Source organism: Dermacentor variabilis, chromosome 3 (assembly GCF_050947875.1).
Source record: "Dermacentor variabilis isolate Ectoservices chromosome 3, ASM5094787v1, whole genome shotgun sequence".
NCBI classification, from domain to species: Eukaryota; Metazoa; Arthropoda; class Arachnida; order Ixodida; family Ixodidae; genus Dermacentor; species Dermacentor variabilis.
The window spans coordinates 104,592,156-104,611,531 of NC_134570.1; the positions used below are offsets into that span (position 1 = coordinate 104,592,156).

Genomic DNA, 19,376 nt, shown 5'->3' on the forward strand with positions numbered 1-19,376 from the left:
ACTATCTTCTTCGATAGACAAAGAGCTATAATGATTCTGCGAATAAGAAAAAGTAGTGATGACGCTCCGTCGCACACATTCTCTATTTTTCTCATTCCACAGCACATTTTAGCTGGCTGGTGCAGAGTAAGAAAAGTTCTTAAAAAATTATTGAGCATATTTGCGGCTTTCCATACATCAGCATTTAAGCTAGCCTCAATCATGTTGTTTCCTTCCTGCCTGGACGAGTCACCAATACGCCGCTGAAAACTTTATCCCTATCACGAGGAGTGTAAATATAGAGCATACATAGCAGCCAAAGAACGAAGAAGCGTCACGGCTGCTGGAAAAAAAACTGTCGTTTCTACATTCACGCAAAACCAGCATGTCTGCTTTCTCTAAATGTTCTTCACCATATTCTTTATTTAGTGAGGCTCATGGGCAAAATGTCGACGAGCTAAATTGTCGAACTCACGTTCCTTTCTTAGTTAAGGTTTTCCTCAGGGAAGTTACATTTGAAACAATCAACCCCACAGAGTCATTGCTGGCATTTGTCTCAAGCGCAGTTTTACAGGCCTTTCATGCATCTGTATTATGTACGTTTCATATTGAGCATAACGACGTGCAGATATTTTATTTATATCATGCTGAGCTCTAACTTGTATAGTCAATTTCTATAGCCTCATATGGTGCGCTGCATAAATCGCGCTATGAATGGTGCGAAAAATTAGGAAATAATAAACATGAATAATAACAGAGCATTCAACTCCTCAGCGAAAATAACAGTCACTCCTCTTAATTCGCAGAACGGCGATCCCTTTGTTCTTCACCATCATGTGTTTTTATATCCTGCCACGTTTCGTCTCCGGGCCGGACACAAAGGCTTTCTTTCTGGAATTGTACAGCGACGTGGGTCGCTACTGGTGGCACCTGCTCCTTATGATCAAGAATTACGCTGGCACGACCATCTCGGTGAGCTTGATGCGTGTGCATCATTACCCTAAAGTGCTTAGGCATAGTCACAGGTGTCACATTTGGACACCACAACGAGTTCTTCAGAAAACTGAACGATGCCATTAAGCAGCACGACCTCCACCTCTCGTCATATCACGTCCGCATGAAATTGAGGTTTGGGAATGGTCAGCGGGCGGTCAAAGCATTCATTCCCATTATAAGTAACAAGCAGTGCGAAATTCCGGCAAAACCCACCTTTTACGTGATTATCATTAAATCAACGTAGCCACACACCGTACTGCAGCCGCAGAGACAAGAAGAGGCCATATCGCTGCCAATCAAAACGCCATTTGAGACCGCGATATAAGTGTGTCTTCGTAATGAGCCCACCCCACTGGAAACTCGGTAGTAGCCCTAGAATCCTGGCTCTGACGTTGTTGGCCTCGCAGGACGCAGAGGTGTGTTGGGGGAGGGGCGCGACACAGGTAAAATACTTCAGATGACATCTCCCTTGTGGCCCCTTCGCACATACATTCCAGGGAATTGTCTAAGAATGCGCAAATACCAATCTCTCATACGGAGTGTGGAAGTTTTCTGTTCGGGCCAACATATTGTGGTACATAGTCACTGACCAAAGTTGTCTTCTAGCCCAGCGAGAAGCCAGCGCTTACTTAGCGACCCACGCTAGTAGACAATTTGGGCCATTTGGTTCGTGAAAGATTTTAGATAGAAACATACCGCACAATCGGCAATGTTTCCGAAAGATGTTAGTCGCATGCAAGCTTTGTTTGGCGTCTATACCAAACGCACCTTAAAAGACGATACACTTTATAAAGGACACTCTAAGTACAGAAAAGCCGCCGAAGCAGCCTAAACGTTCCTTACCCACATTTAATCTATTTTGCCAGTTAGAAAACTATGAAGCAGCTTCCGCACTGCTAACTTCTTTGTGTTTTCGCAGGATGTGCTGCCCCACATTTGGTATTTATCGACTGACTTTCAGCTCTTTGCAATATCACTCCTGACGTTGCTGTTGCTGAAAAGGTGAGCCGCGCTTAGGAAAAACAACGCAGTATCCATGATATACTAACAACGGGCGCATTGTTCCTAATATGTGCTTCATGGACAGACTACGTGTCATCTTCAGTGCAAAACCAGCCGTGGTTGCTCAGTGGCTATGGTGTTGGGCTGGTGAGCACGAGGTCGCGGGATCGAATCCCGGCCACGGCGGCCGCATTTCGATGCGGGCGAAAACACCCGTGCACTTATATGTAGGTGCACGTTAAAGAACCTCAGGTGGTCGAAATTTCCGGAGAACTCCACTACGGCGTGCCTCAAAATCAGAAAGTGGTTTTTGCCCGTAAAACCCCATAATTTAATTTTTAAATCTTGAGTGGCAAGTAGTGTATGCAGAGCTTCTGATAACGTTTGCACTGCAGAATTATGAGACCAATGCTCGTTGTTTGTAACTTTCAGCAAGTCCCGGTAATTTGGGAGCAGGCTTGTTATACTCGCTTATAGTGACCGCTGCAAAACCGATAAACACTAATGCGAAGGTGGAAACCTTAATTCGAAGGTGGAAGGTAGAAATGTACTGAAAAATATGTATACTGTACCGGAAAAAAATTTTCATGATCCATAACTTATGAAAAAGGAAGCTTAGAACACCGTTCTGGCTCTAAAATTGGGGATGCTGAGGCGTCCTTTAGCTTTATCTTTCAAGCGAGAGCAAGCTTACTCACGTAAGGTGTTTTCATGTGTCAACTGCTCACATCATTTAACTTTTATTTTTCTTCGTTAATTTTCTCCCATGGAGAAGCACCTCTATGGTGGCTGGAATTGCCGAAATTACACCCTTGGTGACGTCAGATGTTGACAGATATAATTTCGAAACTACGACCTTCAAAGATTATCAAAAAGCTTTTTAGGAAAATGCAGTTAACACTCACAGAGTATAAGCTCATCAATGTGGCTCTCGTGTAAATGAAGGACCTCGCCTCTGATTTATTATTTGCTAGAGAAACGAAAGCAACACAACTTAGCGACCAAATTTTCATTCTGACGGAAACTCATTGGAATCACAAGTAACACTTACCAGCTTATAGTACGGTGACAATGTTATAGGCGCGCCGAAGAAGACTCCCGACGATTAACAGCAGATTGGTATCAAGTGCAGCAAGTCACCATGGCGACCCGATATCGCGAGATATTGTAAGAGCTGCCGAATCGGTATTTAGAATCGTACTTGAATAGAAACGATCGAAACCGTAAGCGTCTGGGGACTGGCAATTTTACATCTATAATCGACCATTCAAATATATTTGGAAAATTATATTGTGCGTACTTCCGTGTGCTAGTGAGATAAATACAATTATTATTATTCAATACCTCTAAAAAGAAGAATAGCGGCAGAAATTATTCTTACATCGCCATTAGTGTTACTGAACTGCCAAATAGTGGTCAGTAGCTTAGCCCATGTATTTTGCAAAATACCAGTGTACCGCCTGTCACTACTGCACAGGCGAGGAATGCTGACCATTGGAGTATTCATCGCCTTCTCCTTTTTGGGATGTACCATCGCAACGTGGTCAGTGGCCGATTCTGTGGTACTGCCTTTTATGGCCTTTCCAGCACCCAACCTACAGTGAGTAACACTATAATCACCCCTCTTCTGTATGATACTGTCGAAGGCCAAGAGGGAGGGAGAAAAATAAGAAGGGTGTATAGAAAGGCAGAAAGCTTGACCAGAGGCAGTTGTGGTTGACTACCTTGCATGGATAGGAGTGGTAGACCTCGGCGCGTTCTTTTGTTTGCACTAAGTCGTGACCTGTTTCGTTTCTAACTATGAATTTCAATGACGAGAGTGGATACATTTGAATGGTGCCCTTAAATTCTTTCTTGGATGCCCATACACGTCAGGAAGTTGAGAGGCGCAAAGATAGCATTCTGCGCTGGCTGACCTTGGGAGCGCTGCATGAATTTAATTTTGCTCAAAGGCAATTCGAGAAGCCATTGTTTCTCTGCGGAATTCACACAAAACAAAGGAAAGTAAAGAAAATGTGCCCTGGACTTTCAGAGACTGGCATTTATAGCGACAGTCGCGCTTCTTTCTGCATCTGTACTAAACAGGATCCGTCATCTAGCTTCAGGGAAAACAGGTGCCGCGGAGAAAGGTTCTGATGTAGGCCACGGCTGCCATTTGCACTTGCTCTGTGGTGGTGCGTATCGCGTATGAGTCCATCTGCAGCGGAAGATATTTCTTTATTCAAACACTCATGTTATCCTACGCGAAGAACTTTATCGAAGAAGTGCACACATTATTTACAAGATTGAGACCATAACAATACACCTTAAGGCATCATCATTTCATACGTAAAAATTTAAACTATTCCAATTGATACTTGATCAACCCTTCTGTAACATTGAACTACCCTAGAATTGAGAACATATATGTCGTACACTAGCCAGAGGTAAAGTTACTGACGGTCCAGCAAGTCAGGTTAATAATAGTGCGAGGCACTATTATTAACCTGACTGTTACAGCAAACTTTTATAACTTTCACCTCCTATTTTTTTTCTGTCGCTCTCTCCTAGGCGTAGAGAGAGACGGAGGATAGCTACACGTTAGTATTTCCCGATGGGTCGATGTCGATTGACAGCTGCACTTCGTCTTTCCATATTTGAGCACATCAATTAGGCAGACATTTTTGGCTACTAACAAGACATCATCTAAAGTACCAAAGCTATTTCGAATGTTGCAGGGCAGAAAAGTTATTTCCAGGGCGTCCCCTGTCGACAATAGAAGATACTTCAGACTTTAGAGAAGCTCTAAAACTAAAAAAAAAGATCAATTTCCTGTAGATCACTCTGACATCCATGAAATGATGTAAATGTTTACCGTCGCTTCGATCAGTTGTTGAGAGTTGTTTTCAATCGCTACTTGGCCACGGTGTCATTACAGGGAATGAGGTGGCTGACAAAATGGGTACTGCACAGTACGCGTTAAGTACATTTACTTCCACTGCACTTACTTTATCAGGAATGAAGACTTTCTTTACACCCTGCGACCCAACTCTTCAAGGCCATATGGTTTGATGAGCGGCAGGGGGTGTCACTTCAATAGAAAATCGACCTAGCCCCATGGTTCTGACCTAACTGAACATGGCCGATCGTTTGACATGCTCTTTCATCGTCTACATTGGACGTAGCTTCCAAGTCACATTGTTTGGAATTAAAAGGATGTCCCCAGATTGTAATATAACTGTCAACGCGTACATCAGCGCTTCAGTGGACCATATCTTTATAGAATGCCCATAATATGTCCAAGAGTGGATTCATGCCTGTGACCGCTTGAGCTCTCGCACGGATGCCTTCTTTCATTGAGAGGAGTATTCAAATCTCGGTCGTGGCCAGGTAGGTAGATGCACGCCATCACCAACTTTTGCGATTTCTTAGGGAACATAAATTTCATGGATTGTCTCTGAGTGCCAGTTCAATGTCGTGAATTATTCTTAAGAGCAAGTTTAGCTGCTTGTAAAACGCTTCCGCTTTACGCTCTCTGCTTATGAAGATTATCTTCAAGTTTCGATGTCAACTATATACGAAAAAAGTGGGCTTTCAAAGTGGTAGCGGCACCAAATCACTATGCCCTGTTTTGTTATAGATAACGGCTGTGACAGAAATTCTATTCTTGTGATTTGTATTAGGTTCTGTGTTGTTGCCTTCATCTCGTTTTCGCCTTTTCTTGGTCCTTGAATAGTGTTTCGCACTTTTGGATAACCAGGCTTATAAAGAGGTCTACACTTATTTTTATATGTCATATAAAAAATAATTTGCCGGTCACAAAATTTATATCGCTCAGCTTATTTACCGGTGAAGCGATCTACAATTCGCTGTGGATAGTAATGTAATAAAACTTTCCGCTCTAGCATTTGAATTTACTGTCACGACAAATCATTTGGCGCTTTCTCCCTGTTTTCCTTCTATGCAACAGGCGATTTTTTATGCTTTTTTCGTTGCGTAAGCCGGTAATGAGAAAACATGTTCTGGCTTCGACGACAATGGGAGAAATGTGAACAGCATAAAGACCCTCAGACTTGTCCTTTCCTTTTGTCTCGTGCGCTATGATTATATATAAATGGCCGTCTTGGCGATATTACTTAAGGACGTGCCGTGCTTACAGTAAAGTAGCGGAGTGAATAACACTCTTCTGTATTCGTGGTAATTTTTTTTCTCACTCTTTCGCAGTGTAATGGACAAAACGATGAATGATTACTACGTGCGGCCATACTATCACGCTGTCTGCTACTTCAGCGGGTGCATAACATACCTGTTGATGGACGACTTCAGAAATCGAAAAATTACCAAGGTATACCACCGAGGTTTAACGAGCTTGTGTATCCGCGAATGTTCAAAAGTTATAGTTGAACTGTTAGCAGCATTGTGCACTACATTGTCCTTTCTAGTTCAACAAAACTGCGCAGCATCATGAACAGGCCTTGGGCAGCAGCCATATGCTCGTTATGATGCAAAGCCTCGACACTACGCGAAGAAACGACCAGAGAGAAAAGAGTGTTAAACGCAAATAAATAAGTCCATGGAGTTACATCAGATTAGAAGAAAACACAAGGCAGGGTGAAGCTCTTCAAGATAACTGGCAAGGTTTGCTCGGCGTGAGCATAGGCTACGTCTTCTGCTGGACACTATGATAAATGAAACGATATACGCACAAGGACGTGCGACGCTTAACACAAACATAACACAACACACTGAATTACAGTACCTTCTCGAGACCACTTTCTCGCAGAAAAAGTTGAAAGCACCTTCGTATAGGCAGCGTGTATTGCTGCCGTATAGGCAGCAATACACGTGATCGACATACACGCCATAGCTCAAGGTGCGAACACTGGTTTACAGTTAGGGCGGTACTAGAATGGTCCTTTGAATGCACAGTAATTGACGGCTAAGCGTGCTATATCCTAACCTGCAGTGCTCACAGGGCGAAGTGGCGATCCTACCCACTTAAATTACGCAATAGCATTTTGTACAGACAACGCTTGGACGAATGCGATGCAGACACACACGATCAGGCCGCCAATCCTGAACTCGTGCGAAAATTTCCCGTTAGGGCCCAAGTGTGAGGACGTATATACTGCTGCTCCACATTGGTCTAGATAGAGCGCGCTGTTAGCGCCACTCAAAAGCTGGCACTGCAGCTGAACTATCTCTGCTAGAAAAAGAATCGAGACTTCCTGTCAGGAGTTGCTGCATGATTAGTCAGCAGCTGAGCGAGCATGAACTTTGCCCACTAGCTTGCAATGAGCGGTAAACCACTGCAGTGGTTGTTGTGCAGCCACTGCATTTGTGGCTGTGCAACAACGCACATGTCCTCGTGCGCGAAAAAGTGATGTCGTTCACTCGGTAGTCATCAGCGCTTGCTGGCTTCATACACTCGTATCAGTGATGCGTTTGTGGAACTGCGAAGCAATGAGCATCTCTTCTTCGATTACATGTTACATAAAGTTCATTTCAATAATTTCAATAATTTCATTTTAAGCCTTATGTGGTCTTGTCGTGGTGCGGAAGTATGTTTGGACACGCTGCTACCTTGCTTGAAGTGTGTACCAGTTTTGTTTGGTTAAACTTTTGTGCGTGTAGTGCCATTCTCTCTCTGGTCCTTTCATGGTTTTCCTTTTATTAAGCTCTGACAATTATGAACCGACTAGCCCATGAAGGTGTCGTGAGCCATAGGTTGCATATAACTGCAGCTCCTGTATAAACGACACTTAAACTCACGCCTCTCTCCCCCTTATCTCTTATTGTGGTGTATATGAGTATTGCATATGAGTGTTTAAATTTTTGCAAGCTATTGTGGCAATAGAGAAGGGAACCCGTGTCCAACCGTCGAGGAAATGTTCCACTCATTAATGAGTGGCAACAGGCAATCAGAGAAGACGTTGCTTCTTTGAAATAACGCCTTGAGTGAACGGAGAAAGCGATATATGGTTTTCAAAAGCGTTTAAACAGCTTGAAAGGTAGTGTGATTGAATTAGAGCAAAAAACCACGAGAACAAAGAAGTAAATGCACTGTGGCTGCAATAGAGGAAATACTTAAAATGCCACATCAACAACTTACTTATTTGGAAAAGTGCAGCCGCCGTCCGAATTTGGTAGTTTTGGGAATTTCTGAGAATCCGAGGGAAACAGAAGAGGTACTGCGGGATAAGGTTGCCCGGGATGTCTTTCAAGATAAGTTAGGAATAAACTGTACATCTGGGGAGCGAATTCACAAATTTGGGAAAGCACCCACACGAAGGCCAGTCAATGCGTTCTTACAGGATTATTCTGAAAAACAAGCTCTCTTAAAGAACGCACGCAAATTGAAGGGAACAGGCACATCATTGCAAAACGATTGTTATGCGCACACCCTGCGCAGGAACCGTCTGCTTTGAAGCAGTGCGAAAGAATAAAAAGACATCGGCAGAAAAGTTAGGCTTATTCATGATAAGATTCGCGTTGATAACAACTTGTTCTCTTGTGATGACGTACAACACACGCGGAAACTCGTTGCAAAGAAAAAAGACAGCGCAGAATTGCGAGCAAACCACACTGACTAGCAGTCACAGTGCAACAGTTTCGGCTGCTTTCACTAAATGCCGAAACTATAGTCAACAAAATAGAGAAACCGCAAGATATTTTAATAGTATGCGATCCTCCTGCGTGTGTTATATCTGAAACTTGGTTGCACGATGGGGCACGACAGCTGGTGCTTTCGCCAGCTGTTTAGAAAAGATAGGTCCTCCCGAGGCGGTGGCGTCGCTGTTATCGCAAAGAATAGTGTTGTATGGGTAAGGGTAAGATCAAATAGATAATCATAAAAGTTTGTTTTTGAGTGTTTCTGTTTGGGGTGTGCCATTCATATTGTGTTCTGTGTATCGGACACCAAATGCTGATGATCACTTTATGCAGCAATTACATGGTCACCTTTTGAAACACAGAGGAAAAAGCTTGATAATTACTGTTGATTTCAATCTCCCACAAATAGAATGGCAAAATTGGAGTTATGAACACAGTCTTTCCTCTGATTTACTCATTGATATCATGCTAACTATCAGTCTTAAGCAGGTTGTGAGTGTATGTACTCGAGGAGGGAATATTCTTGACCTCTTATTCCTCAGCGAAATTTTCGGTCAAGGAACCGTCGAAATTGAAACTGGCATTTCCGACTATAAGCTGATTTCTTTTTCGTCATTGTTGGCTGTGAATAACGTCAGACTACCCCGAAAAACATTCAGATTAGGAGTTCCGCTAAAGCAGATGATGAATCGATTGTTGATTACTTGGACCTGCACCTTAACATTGTCCTGGATGATGTCGAGCTTTCATGGCAAAGGTTCAGGGAGACTGTTACTTATTGTATTGAAAGATTTATTCCATTCAAGGAGGTCAAGAAACCTCCATCAAACCCCTGGATCAACAAAGATATCTTCCAAATTAGGCGGAAGCTGAAAAGAATGAAACGAAAACATAAAAATGTAAGGAGTTCGCACGTCACACAATTAAAAAATGAAAAACCTGGAAAAGTTAAAGCTGCGCGAGACAGATTCTTCAGTCATAGCCTTGCTAATTTTATGTCAAATGCTCCGCAATAGTTTTGGCGCTATTTAAGTCAATCAAAAGAGGCAGAACATAAAAGAACATTAAGGAGAAAGTTATTGAAGACGCCCACATAATTGCTGAGCATTTTAATGATTATTTCGGTAGTGTATTCTCTGACCTAGATAAATTCGAATGAACCAATACAAATATGTCAGTCTTACGTGATATAACGATTACACGAGAAGGTGTCTTAAAAATGCTCCCTAATATCAACGTTAGGAAATCTGCAGGCCCTGACAAGCTTCCCATGCGTTTTTACGAAAGTATGCGGAACAGATGCGTGTATTCTTAATAGATTTTTTCAAATTAGCCTTACATTCAGCAGAGATACCATCAGGTTGTCGTAAGGCAAGAGTTGTCCCAATTCATAAAAAGGGCGATCACCTCACACTATCAAATTATCGTCCCGGTTCTATTACAAGCGCATGCAGTAATGTATTAGAGCACATTGTCGCAGGCTTTATTCGTCAGTATTTGACCGATCACAATGTCCTATCTCCACTACAGCATGAGTTCAGAAAGGGATTATCGACTTCAACTCAGCTTGTGTCAGTCGTTCATGAAATCTATGAAGTACTTGACTCGTCCGGAGAAGTTGACATCCTCTTTTTATATTTTAACAAACCATCGTAAAGGTACCCCATGGAAAATTAATCTAGAAGCTCGAGTACATTGTTCTTCCATCAAATATAAAATCATGTATCCAAGCCTATCTCCCAGACAGGCAGCCGTTCGTAGAAACTAATAAATGTTCCTCAAGTGTCCGTCAGGTAACTTCGGGAGTACCGCAAGGCAGCATATGAGGACCGCTTTTATTTTTGATCTATATTAATGATATAATACACGAAATACCCGATGATATGCATGTTAATTTATTTGCAGATGACTGTCATATTTATAAAGATAGCTTCACGAAACGATCACTCATGCTTGCAGAAGTCTGTTATTGCAATTTCCAATTGGTGTAAGCTTTGGGCCATGGAATTAAACGTACATAAAACAGTCTTGCTGAGAGTAACACGAAATAAGGAACCTAGACGTAGTAGTTCTGCGGAAACCCGCAAGGTGGAGAGAAGTAATGAATAAAGTGAAAATCAGACATCCACTCGTTCGCAGCAATTGCTACAAATGGAACCCATACGGGTTCCTCGAAAGAAAAGCCTCATCGTTGAAGAAAAATTCGTCCTGGTCCGGGATTCGAACCCGGGACCACCGCCTTTCCGGGGCAGCCGCTCTACCATCTGAGCTAACCAGGCGGCTAGCAGATGGCAGGGCGAAGTCGAATTTGTCGACAACACGAAGCAAAGGCAAGAGTTTGACGTAGCAGTTCTGCGGAAACCCGCAAGGTGGAGAGAAGTAATGAATAAAGTGAAAATCAGACATCCACCCGTTCGTAGCAATTGCTACAACGTATACAATTGCTACAATTTTTCTTCAACGATGAGGCTTTTCTTTCGAGGAACCCGTATGGGTTCCTCGATATATAGAGATCAATATCAATATATAGAGATGTTGTGTCTTGGAAGAAAGACTTTCGAAAGTTCTTTGCGCAGTCATTGGGAGAGGATTTACAGGACGCGTACATGACAGAATTGTAAAGGCTAGCAGGATCTCTGTCCAGTAGGAGCAGTAAAGGCAATTCAGGCGGATAAGCACATGTTACTGTACTGTAAATGATAACCTAGAATACCAATGCGCAATAGTGACCTGTCTCGCTGCATTATATTGTCGTTTATTTGCCATTGCGCCTACTCAAATGGTGATTGATTGTAATGTGCCCATATGCCGTTGAAAACACCACTTAAGTCTGCTTGCAATAAACATGATGAGCTCGACGCATTTCTTGGCAGTCTAAGAGTCTCTTTCGATTTTATCATGCTGTCAGAAACGTGGTACCACCAAAACTCGGCAGTTTGGCACCCTCCGAACTACAGATGCTTCACGCAGTCGAGGACGATTACACGTGGCGGTGGAGTTAGCATTCTGGTTCGAAACGAATTAGTAGTGCAGCGTATAGAAGATTTCTGTACTGTGACCAAAGATTATGAGGTCCTTTCAGTTATATGCTCAAATATATTGGTTACTGCATGGTATAGGCCGCCTGATGGTAACACTGAGTGTTTTTTTCTCTTCGTTGAAAACTTCTTTACTTATATCTCTAATAATCGCTATAAAGTTATTTGGGGTGGCGACTTTAATATTGACCTACTTGCATTACCCCTTTGTGTCGTGACTTTAAGCTCTTGCTACATTCCTACGGTTTTTCAAATGTTATCTCGGTGCCGACAAGAGTGACTGGCCACACAGCCACCTGCATGGATTTATTTATTACTAATTTCCCTGAATGCAATACCAAAGCTGGTGTCTGTTCTTCTGTTCTGAGTGATCACATTCCAATTGTTTTCAGTGTAAACCGTAAAATTAAAAGATGTTCCCGATGTGAATTTTCCACTCGGGTAATTACACTCTTGCGAATGCAGAAGTTTCGTGATGAACTGCGACATATTGACTGGAGTTCAATTTTTCAGTCAAAATGTGCTAACTTCGCGTATGAAATTTTCTTGGGCATTTTTCGTGTGCTCTACAATCCGCATTTTCAGACTCGTACTAGAACAAAGCGCTCCTCCAAGATAAGAAAACCGTGGATCGCGGCAGAACTATTCCAAAAAATAAAAGAAAAGAATAGTCTATATAACAAGTTCATCGTGTCCCGTGACATGGCAGATCTAGCCACGTTTAAGAGGTACCGTAATAAACTTAATAAGCAGCTGCGACTTGCTAAGATTCGCTATAATAACAAGTATTTTGAATCCTGTTCGAGCGATAGTAGGAAAATATGGAAGAAGGTCAATTCGCTACTCGGTCGTTCACCTGATGCCCTACTCCCTGTTATTATTAAAGAAGACTGGGTTGATATTAGCCCTGAAATGTTACCTGATGTTTTTAATGATTATTTCACAAACATTAACACGTTGCCCACAAATAGCACTGCCTGCCGTTATATTAAAGCCGCACCTCATGACACCGTGTTTCTCCGGCCAACTTATGAAGGTGAACTTATATGTATTTTTTCCAATTTAAAGGACAGTAGCACGTGTGATGTAGATAACTTGCAGATGAAACCTGTTAAACATGTTATCGATGTAATTGCCCCACTACTAACGCATATTTATAACCTTTCACTCGCTAGTAGTGTCTTCCCACGTAAAATGCAAGCTGCAAAAGTGTTAGCTATATTCAAGAAAGGTGATAAATCAGCTATGTCCAACTACAGACCAATCTCTATACTCCCGATCTTTTCGAAAGCTTTAGAAAAAATAATTTTTATCCGTGTATCTAACTTCCTTGAAACTAAAAACCTCCTCACTGACTCGCAATATGCCTTTCGCAAACACAGATCGACTCAGCTTGCACTTCTTCAGCAGAAAGAATACATCTTGCAAAATTTTGAGGACCGCCAGCTTACTTTAGGGGTATTTATGGACTTTAGTAAGGCATTTGACTCCATCAGTCATGAACTATTATTAAATAAACTTACTTACTATGGTATCCGCGGTGTCGCCTTAAAATTATTTCGGTCATACTTGCAGCGCAGATGCCAATATGTGTTCATTAACAACAAATCGTCCAAAATTTCTTCTGTTACGGCAGGTGTTCCCCAGGGCAGTATCCTTGGGCCTCTTCTGTTTAATTTTTACGTCAATGATCTCGTTAATATTGATCCTGATGCCAAATTAATAATCTATGCCGACGACACTACTGTCCTGTTTTCGTCCAATGATGCTTCGGAGCTAGTGTCAGTGGCTAACTCTTGTTTGGAAAAAATGTACTTATGGTCTCTAGAAAATGGTCTCAAGATCAATGCTGAAAAAACAAAGGCAATTTTATTTCAACCGAAGAATAAGAATACCTGTCTTTATAGGGACGTGGTGTTAGGGTCTTCTAAAATTGAACTCGTCCCTTCTGTGAAAACACTCGGGGTTTTTTTTTTAAATAATGAGCTGGAGCGATCATATTGATTTTCTTGCAGTCAAACTCTCCCAAATTACTGGACGCGTTTTCTCTATTCGCTACATGCCTCGAAAGATTAAAATGTTAATTTATAATGCTTTGTTTGCGAGCCACTTTCATTATTGCTGCCTGATTTGGGGCACCGCGTCTGTTACAAATATTAACCGTTTACTTGTTATACAAAAGAAAATTGTTCGCGTAATTAGTGATATGCCCTCTGACTCCCCATCTGAGCCCCTATTTAAAAAACTTAGGGTACTTAAAGCCAGTGATATGTTTAACTACCGCCTTGCTCTTGGATTCCTAAAAGAAACGAAACAGAACTTAAGCCTTGTTTCATCTCTGGCTAGATTAAAACACAACATCCCATGTTATAACACCAGGTCCCCGGAATACTGGCATGTGCCGCATGTGCGTTCAACCTATGGTAACCAAATGACTTGTTACACTCTCCCCACTCTGCTGAATAATCTCAGATCTGCGTCCATCGATGTACCAAATTCTTCTGCCCTAGACCTGTATAATTTCTATTGCCCTAAGAATTGGGTTTAACCATGTACCAAATGATTTCTTTTTAAGAGTTTTGTGTATCTATATACCTATATTGTTTGTTTTTCCAGAGCTGTTTCATGTGTGCAGCAAATTGTTTAAGTGAGACCTATGTACTACATGCCATTACTCTTTCCTTTCTCCATTTTTGTTGTTCCTCTTTTCCTTTCATTTTCTTCTTTTCTTTTTTTTTCTTTTTTCTCGCTCCTTGCTGTCTGCTGCCTTTTGAACCCTCCGGTTATTAGGACCAGTCACGTTGCTTTTGTAGCAACTTTTTCCTAATGCCTTGGCACTTTGTACCACTTGTTTTTATGAATAAAGGTATATATATATATATATATATATATAAAAGTTAGCTTGACTGATAAAAGTGCTTTCGAATTAGACTGGTTATCTCACTTAACTTTATCGTTGAAAAATAGTGAGGAACGGGTATAATTCTACATCAATGTTTTCTACATCTACCTTTTGCTATTCAGGCAACGCAGATTGCCGGCTGGAGCATATCCCTCGGCTGTGGCCTCTGCTGCGTATTCATGAAGCTCCCCTGGTACAGGAGCCCGAATCCACCCACAGAAACCGTCAAGCTGATTGCGGCGTTCTTCGATCGCATTCTTTGGTCGGTGTTTCTAATGTGGGTTACGCTGGCTTGTTCGTCAGGTCGTGGCGGTGAGGTTTACTTATAGTACTGATTTTTGCCTCTTGCATGCTTTCCTTATGCCAATTGCTTTATTTAACAATTGACTGGTCGGTGATTCCATTTAACATGTAAAAGCAGCACCTACATTGTAGAAGACGACATAGTGCGAAACTTTGAATAATTGTGACCATATTGGGCTGCTTTACGATTAAATCCTTGTAAGGAGACCACACTGCTCTCTAAAGATGTCGGTTCCTTGGTGCTGCGAACAGTCGTAGAATGTGTAACTCATACATCAGTACGTTGTAATCACATGTGGAATTTCACTACAACGACAATCGTTAGGTTAGGTTAGGTTAGGATAGGTTAAGCTAAATAGTTGCATTTTTGTCATAACCAGCTGTAGTTGCAATGACCTTGTCACAATGAGCCTCATCGCTTACATGTGACCATTAAATGCGTGGTGAAAGCCTAAGTGACTGTCCGAGCGCGTTGCCTGTTCCTTGTGTTCCTGTTTACTCATTCTTATTAGCTATCTTTCTGCTCTTGCGTACGTTAGCAAAACGGGAACAAGCTTGATTATACGGTGAGCGTTTCCTTCTCTATTTCATTCCCTCTTCCGTTACAACGACTGCCTCCCACCTGTTCCACGATCACTCTATGATGCGAGCTGTTTTGTGAATACGGGCCCAGAATTGCAATAATTCAATTTAGGTAAATCATTACGTACATCTTCAGTTTCACTGTCCACAACGTTGTTGTGCTTCCATGCAGGGTTAGTAAACAAGCTGCTGTCGTGGAACGTATTTGTGGCGCCGAGCAAGCTTTCATTCGGAGTCTATCTTATCCACCTGCCTTTCATCCGGCTCTACCTGCAGGCATCTAGAGAGCGCATATCGTGGTCGACATTTAACACAGTAAGGCTCACATTTTGCACTATGCAGCCAGCATAGCCATCCCTAGAAGGATTGCTCGGCTTTTGAATTGGACAACAATCTAATAACTATGATAAAGACCTGACTGCTTTTGTCGGCACACTTAAAATCAATACGTACAGCAGGCCCGAATTGCCACGATGATGAAATTCATTCCTATATGTATGAAAGCCGCTGCTTATAAATTTTTTTCTCATATGTGGTATTATATTACACATACACGTTGAATTCATACCGAACGAATTTGCACCTTTAAGGGTGTGTTGGCGGCTCTATAGCACATCCTTTTTCGCTCATAAAAAGCACGCTTGAGCGAACTAACACACTCAAATAAAAAATTGCTTTGTTTGAATGTCGCCGCTTAACCGTGGGGCGTTTTGCTAGAATAGCACTATATATATATATATATATATATATATATATATATTATGTAATGCAATAATTTTGTGCCGACATTTTCCTAGCATTTTAGATGTCCGCCACTGGTGCTGTTGTCCACTACACGAATTACAGTGTATCTTATGGGAGTTCTACAATAAAATAAAAGAAACAGAATTCGTGGTGCTGCTTGCTAGATCCGAATTTCGGTCCAGCAGAATGGTAGATTAAAGTTTCACTCTCTTAAGCCCCTCCGCCAATGCTGCAAGCTAAGGAGATAATTCGCCAGGAGAGCGCAGTCAGGTGGCTAGCAGCTACAATAGGCTGGCGGTGCGCTGTGCAGTCTATCTATAGACGATCACCTAGATTCGGCCACGTAAACGAAGGCTCTGAGGTTATCGGAGGCAAGATAGGAAAGGGGACGAAGAAATAGTCTTAGCTCCCCTGTTCACGGCGGAGGAATTGCACATCCACAGTGAATGATGTGTTCTTATCAGCAGCAGATATCTTCGGATCCACCTTCGAATGTGTAGTCTAACGGATAAGGCACGAAACAGTGCAAGACTAACTGCGATTAACATTGCGCTTCTTCTGATGCTTCACCCGAAAGTGCATCCGCCGGGAGAGCCTTCATCGGGTGATGTCAGGCAGCTTATATAAAAGCCACTAAACCGAGCAGCGTTAACGATCTTAAACGAAGCCGGTGGCCAAAAGCAAAAGGCATGAGATGGAATATAAGACAGAAAAATGGGCGTCTCTCCACATTTGCACCAGAGACGCCATAGATACGAAGCAGCAGGTTGACATCCGATGCCTACTGAGACCGGAAGCCGTGTTTTCACAAATACTTGGGGCAAACTACTAGGAGAGATGCTATGGCAGCTTCTGACAAGCTGCAGACGTTGAAGCACCAGTACACCCTTAAACTCCTCAAGATGTACTTTGCACAGGTAAAAAACATTTAGCACTCCCAATTAAACTGGCACAAAATGTAGTCTGATAATGCGTGCACCTAAAATTCAAAAGCAAATAAAGAGGTAACAAGGGTTCTGATACAGAATGCACCCATGATGGTGTATTTATTATTTTTATGGTAGCATTGCACTTAATTTAATTAAATTTATATATTGACGCGTGTATTCTATGCAGAAGACAACGACGATGGGGGCATTAACGGAATCCGTCTAGCGGCTGAGATTGGGCCAGGACAAAGACGTGCCTTTGTTTTGTTTGTTATGGAACAGGTTGTCCTGTTGTACTTGAAAAACGTATCCCTGTCTTCTGTCCGCGTTATACCGCGACACTGGTGGAAGTGCGGGGCACTGAGGTCGCCTCATACTCCGGAGTTCTTCTGGGAGTCGTTCATCTAGCCCGGACGCATTGTCACCAGTTACGACACCCCTGCATCGCTTTAGTCGTCGACTGCTAGGCCTTGCCCCGGAGTTCTCCCCTCTTTAACTACCTCTCTCCGGGAGCTGCACACGTTTCAGAATTGGTGGAACCAGCCCACCTCAAGTACCCCAAGGCAGCTGGTTTCCAAGTCCACAACAGGTAACCGTTCTGCATCCGCTGTTTCCCGATCGCTGTCGTGGTGCAGTCTTCGAAGACATTGAAGACTGCTTTGACAAGTATGAGCGCGTCGCACAGATTAACCAGTGTACTTAGCCGCAAAAGGTCTTCCACGTCTATTTCGCCCTTGACGACAGCGGCCGTACTTGGCACGAGAACCGTGAAGCTAGCCTAATGACATGAAGTCCCTTTCCGCAGAAGATCACGGATACTTTTGCAAGTGCCGACAGACGATACCGTGCCCAGCAGATGATGGAGCTACGGGTGCAACAACCTAATGAGTCGGTCACAATGTTCGCCGAGGACATGGCCCGCCTCTTTCGAAGAGCCGACCCGAACATGACCGAATGTAGGCAGTTGCGCTACCTCATGCGAGGTGTAAAAGAGCAGTTGTTCGCGGGGCTTGTGCGGAATCCACCAGTCACCGTCGCTGACTTTATCAAAGAGACTACGGCTATTCAACGGGCCCTTCATCAATGGTACACGCAGTACGATCAACTGTCTACCAGCTCTACAATCAATACCGCCGCAGGGACTGCCGAGGATCCGAATTCCTTGCGTGAATTCAGAGAGCTTGTCACAGAGGAAGTGCAAAAGATTCTGACCCTGACATTGGATAGACCCGTAGCATCAATCACCGAAGTGGTGCGCGACGAAATCAGGCAGGCGTTCCCGGCAGCCGATCTTCAAGATCACCAGTGTCCCATGACTTACACCGCCGCTGTCCGATGTCCAGCAACCATCAAAACCACACCGCCGTACCACCACCCTCCGACAGCCACTCCTTGGTCACCGCCGCAAAAGGAGGCTTCAAGGTGCGCACCCGTTATGCCACTGCAGTCAGACTACCAGCCGTCGTTCGCCGCGCCTTGGTCAACGCCGCAAAACGATTCTGGGGGACGGCCGCAATTTCTGAGAACCGACGTATGGCGCACCGTCGATAGACGACCACTTTGTTTTGACTGCAGAGGTGCCGGCCATATTTCGCGTAATTGCTCGCATCGCGACACATCGATTCGACCTCATCGTCCGTGGTCCTATGGTTGACATGCAAATGACGATACCATGCTACGCCGCGAGGACGCTACTTTTCAGGGACCTCCAATAGCACACCGGAATGATGAATCCGTGTCCAATGATAGGTACGATTTCGGCCGTTGGTCGCGCTCTCCATCCCCTTCCTGTCAGATGGCTTCACTCACCTACTGGACGTACTGACCTCCGAGCACTAAGGTCGCCGAGCCCATGCCGGGGAACTGAAAGCGGCCACCTCTGGGGGTAAGGTTGCAGGCCCGCCGCAAGACAATAAGATGCCCTCAACACTCCCGCTGCAGAAGGCTTTGAAGCCGATAAACACCGAAGAAATTGTGATCGCCAGCATTGATGTTTTCGTGCACGGGCAGCTGGTGACAGCGTTAGTCGACAGTGGTGCCGACTACTGGAAGATGTACTTCTAGAATAATATCGGGAATTCTTCCTTCGTAGCCGCTTTCATCGTTCTTCCTGTGTGCTGTAAATATTTGATTATTGGAATGGATTTTCTAAAAGAATATGGCGCCGCAATTGACATCCCGGATCATATGGTGACATTTTATAAGAGTCCTGCTTTAGTCCATTGCTTGTCGCCGCAACACCACTCCTTTCGTCTAACAAAAGACGACGTTGTCATCCCACCTCGATCATGTGCCCTCGTTTCGGTAGGA

At 43.3% G+C, this 19,376-nt stretch overlaps 1 protein-coding gene and 1 non-coding gene across 2 annotated transcripts; one reads left to right on the forward strand and one right to left on the reverse strand.

Moving 5' to 3' along the window:
- The first annotated feature begins 788 nt into the window (after window positions 1-788).
- Window positions 789-19,130, forward strand: LOC142574666 (nose resistant to fluoxetine protein 6-like). The gene is made up of 7 exons (XM_075683703.1): window positions 789-951; window positions 1,895-1,977; window positions 3,455-3,577; window positions 6,181-6,301; window positions 14,631-14,820; window positions 15,566-15,708; window positions 19,008-19,130. The coding sequence occupies exons 1-7, from the start codon at window positions 814-816 to the stop codon at window positions 19,128-19,130; spliced, it is 921 nt and encodes a 306-aa protein (XP_075539818.1). The 5' UTR covers window positions 789-813.
- Window positions 10,773-10,847, reverse strand: TRNAS-GGA (transfer RNA serine (anticodon GGA)). The gene has a single exon. It is a non-coding gene; the product is annotated as a tRNA-Ser (tRNA).
- Window positions 19,131-19,376: the final 246 nt, after the last annotated feature.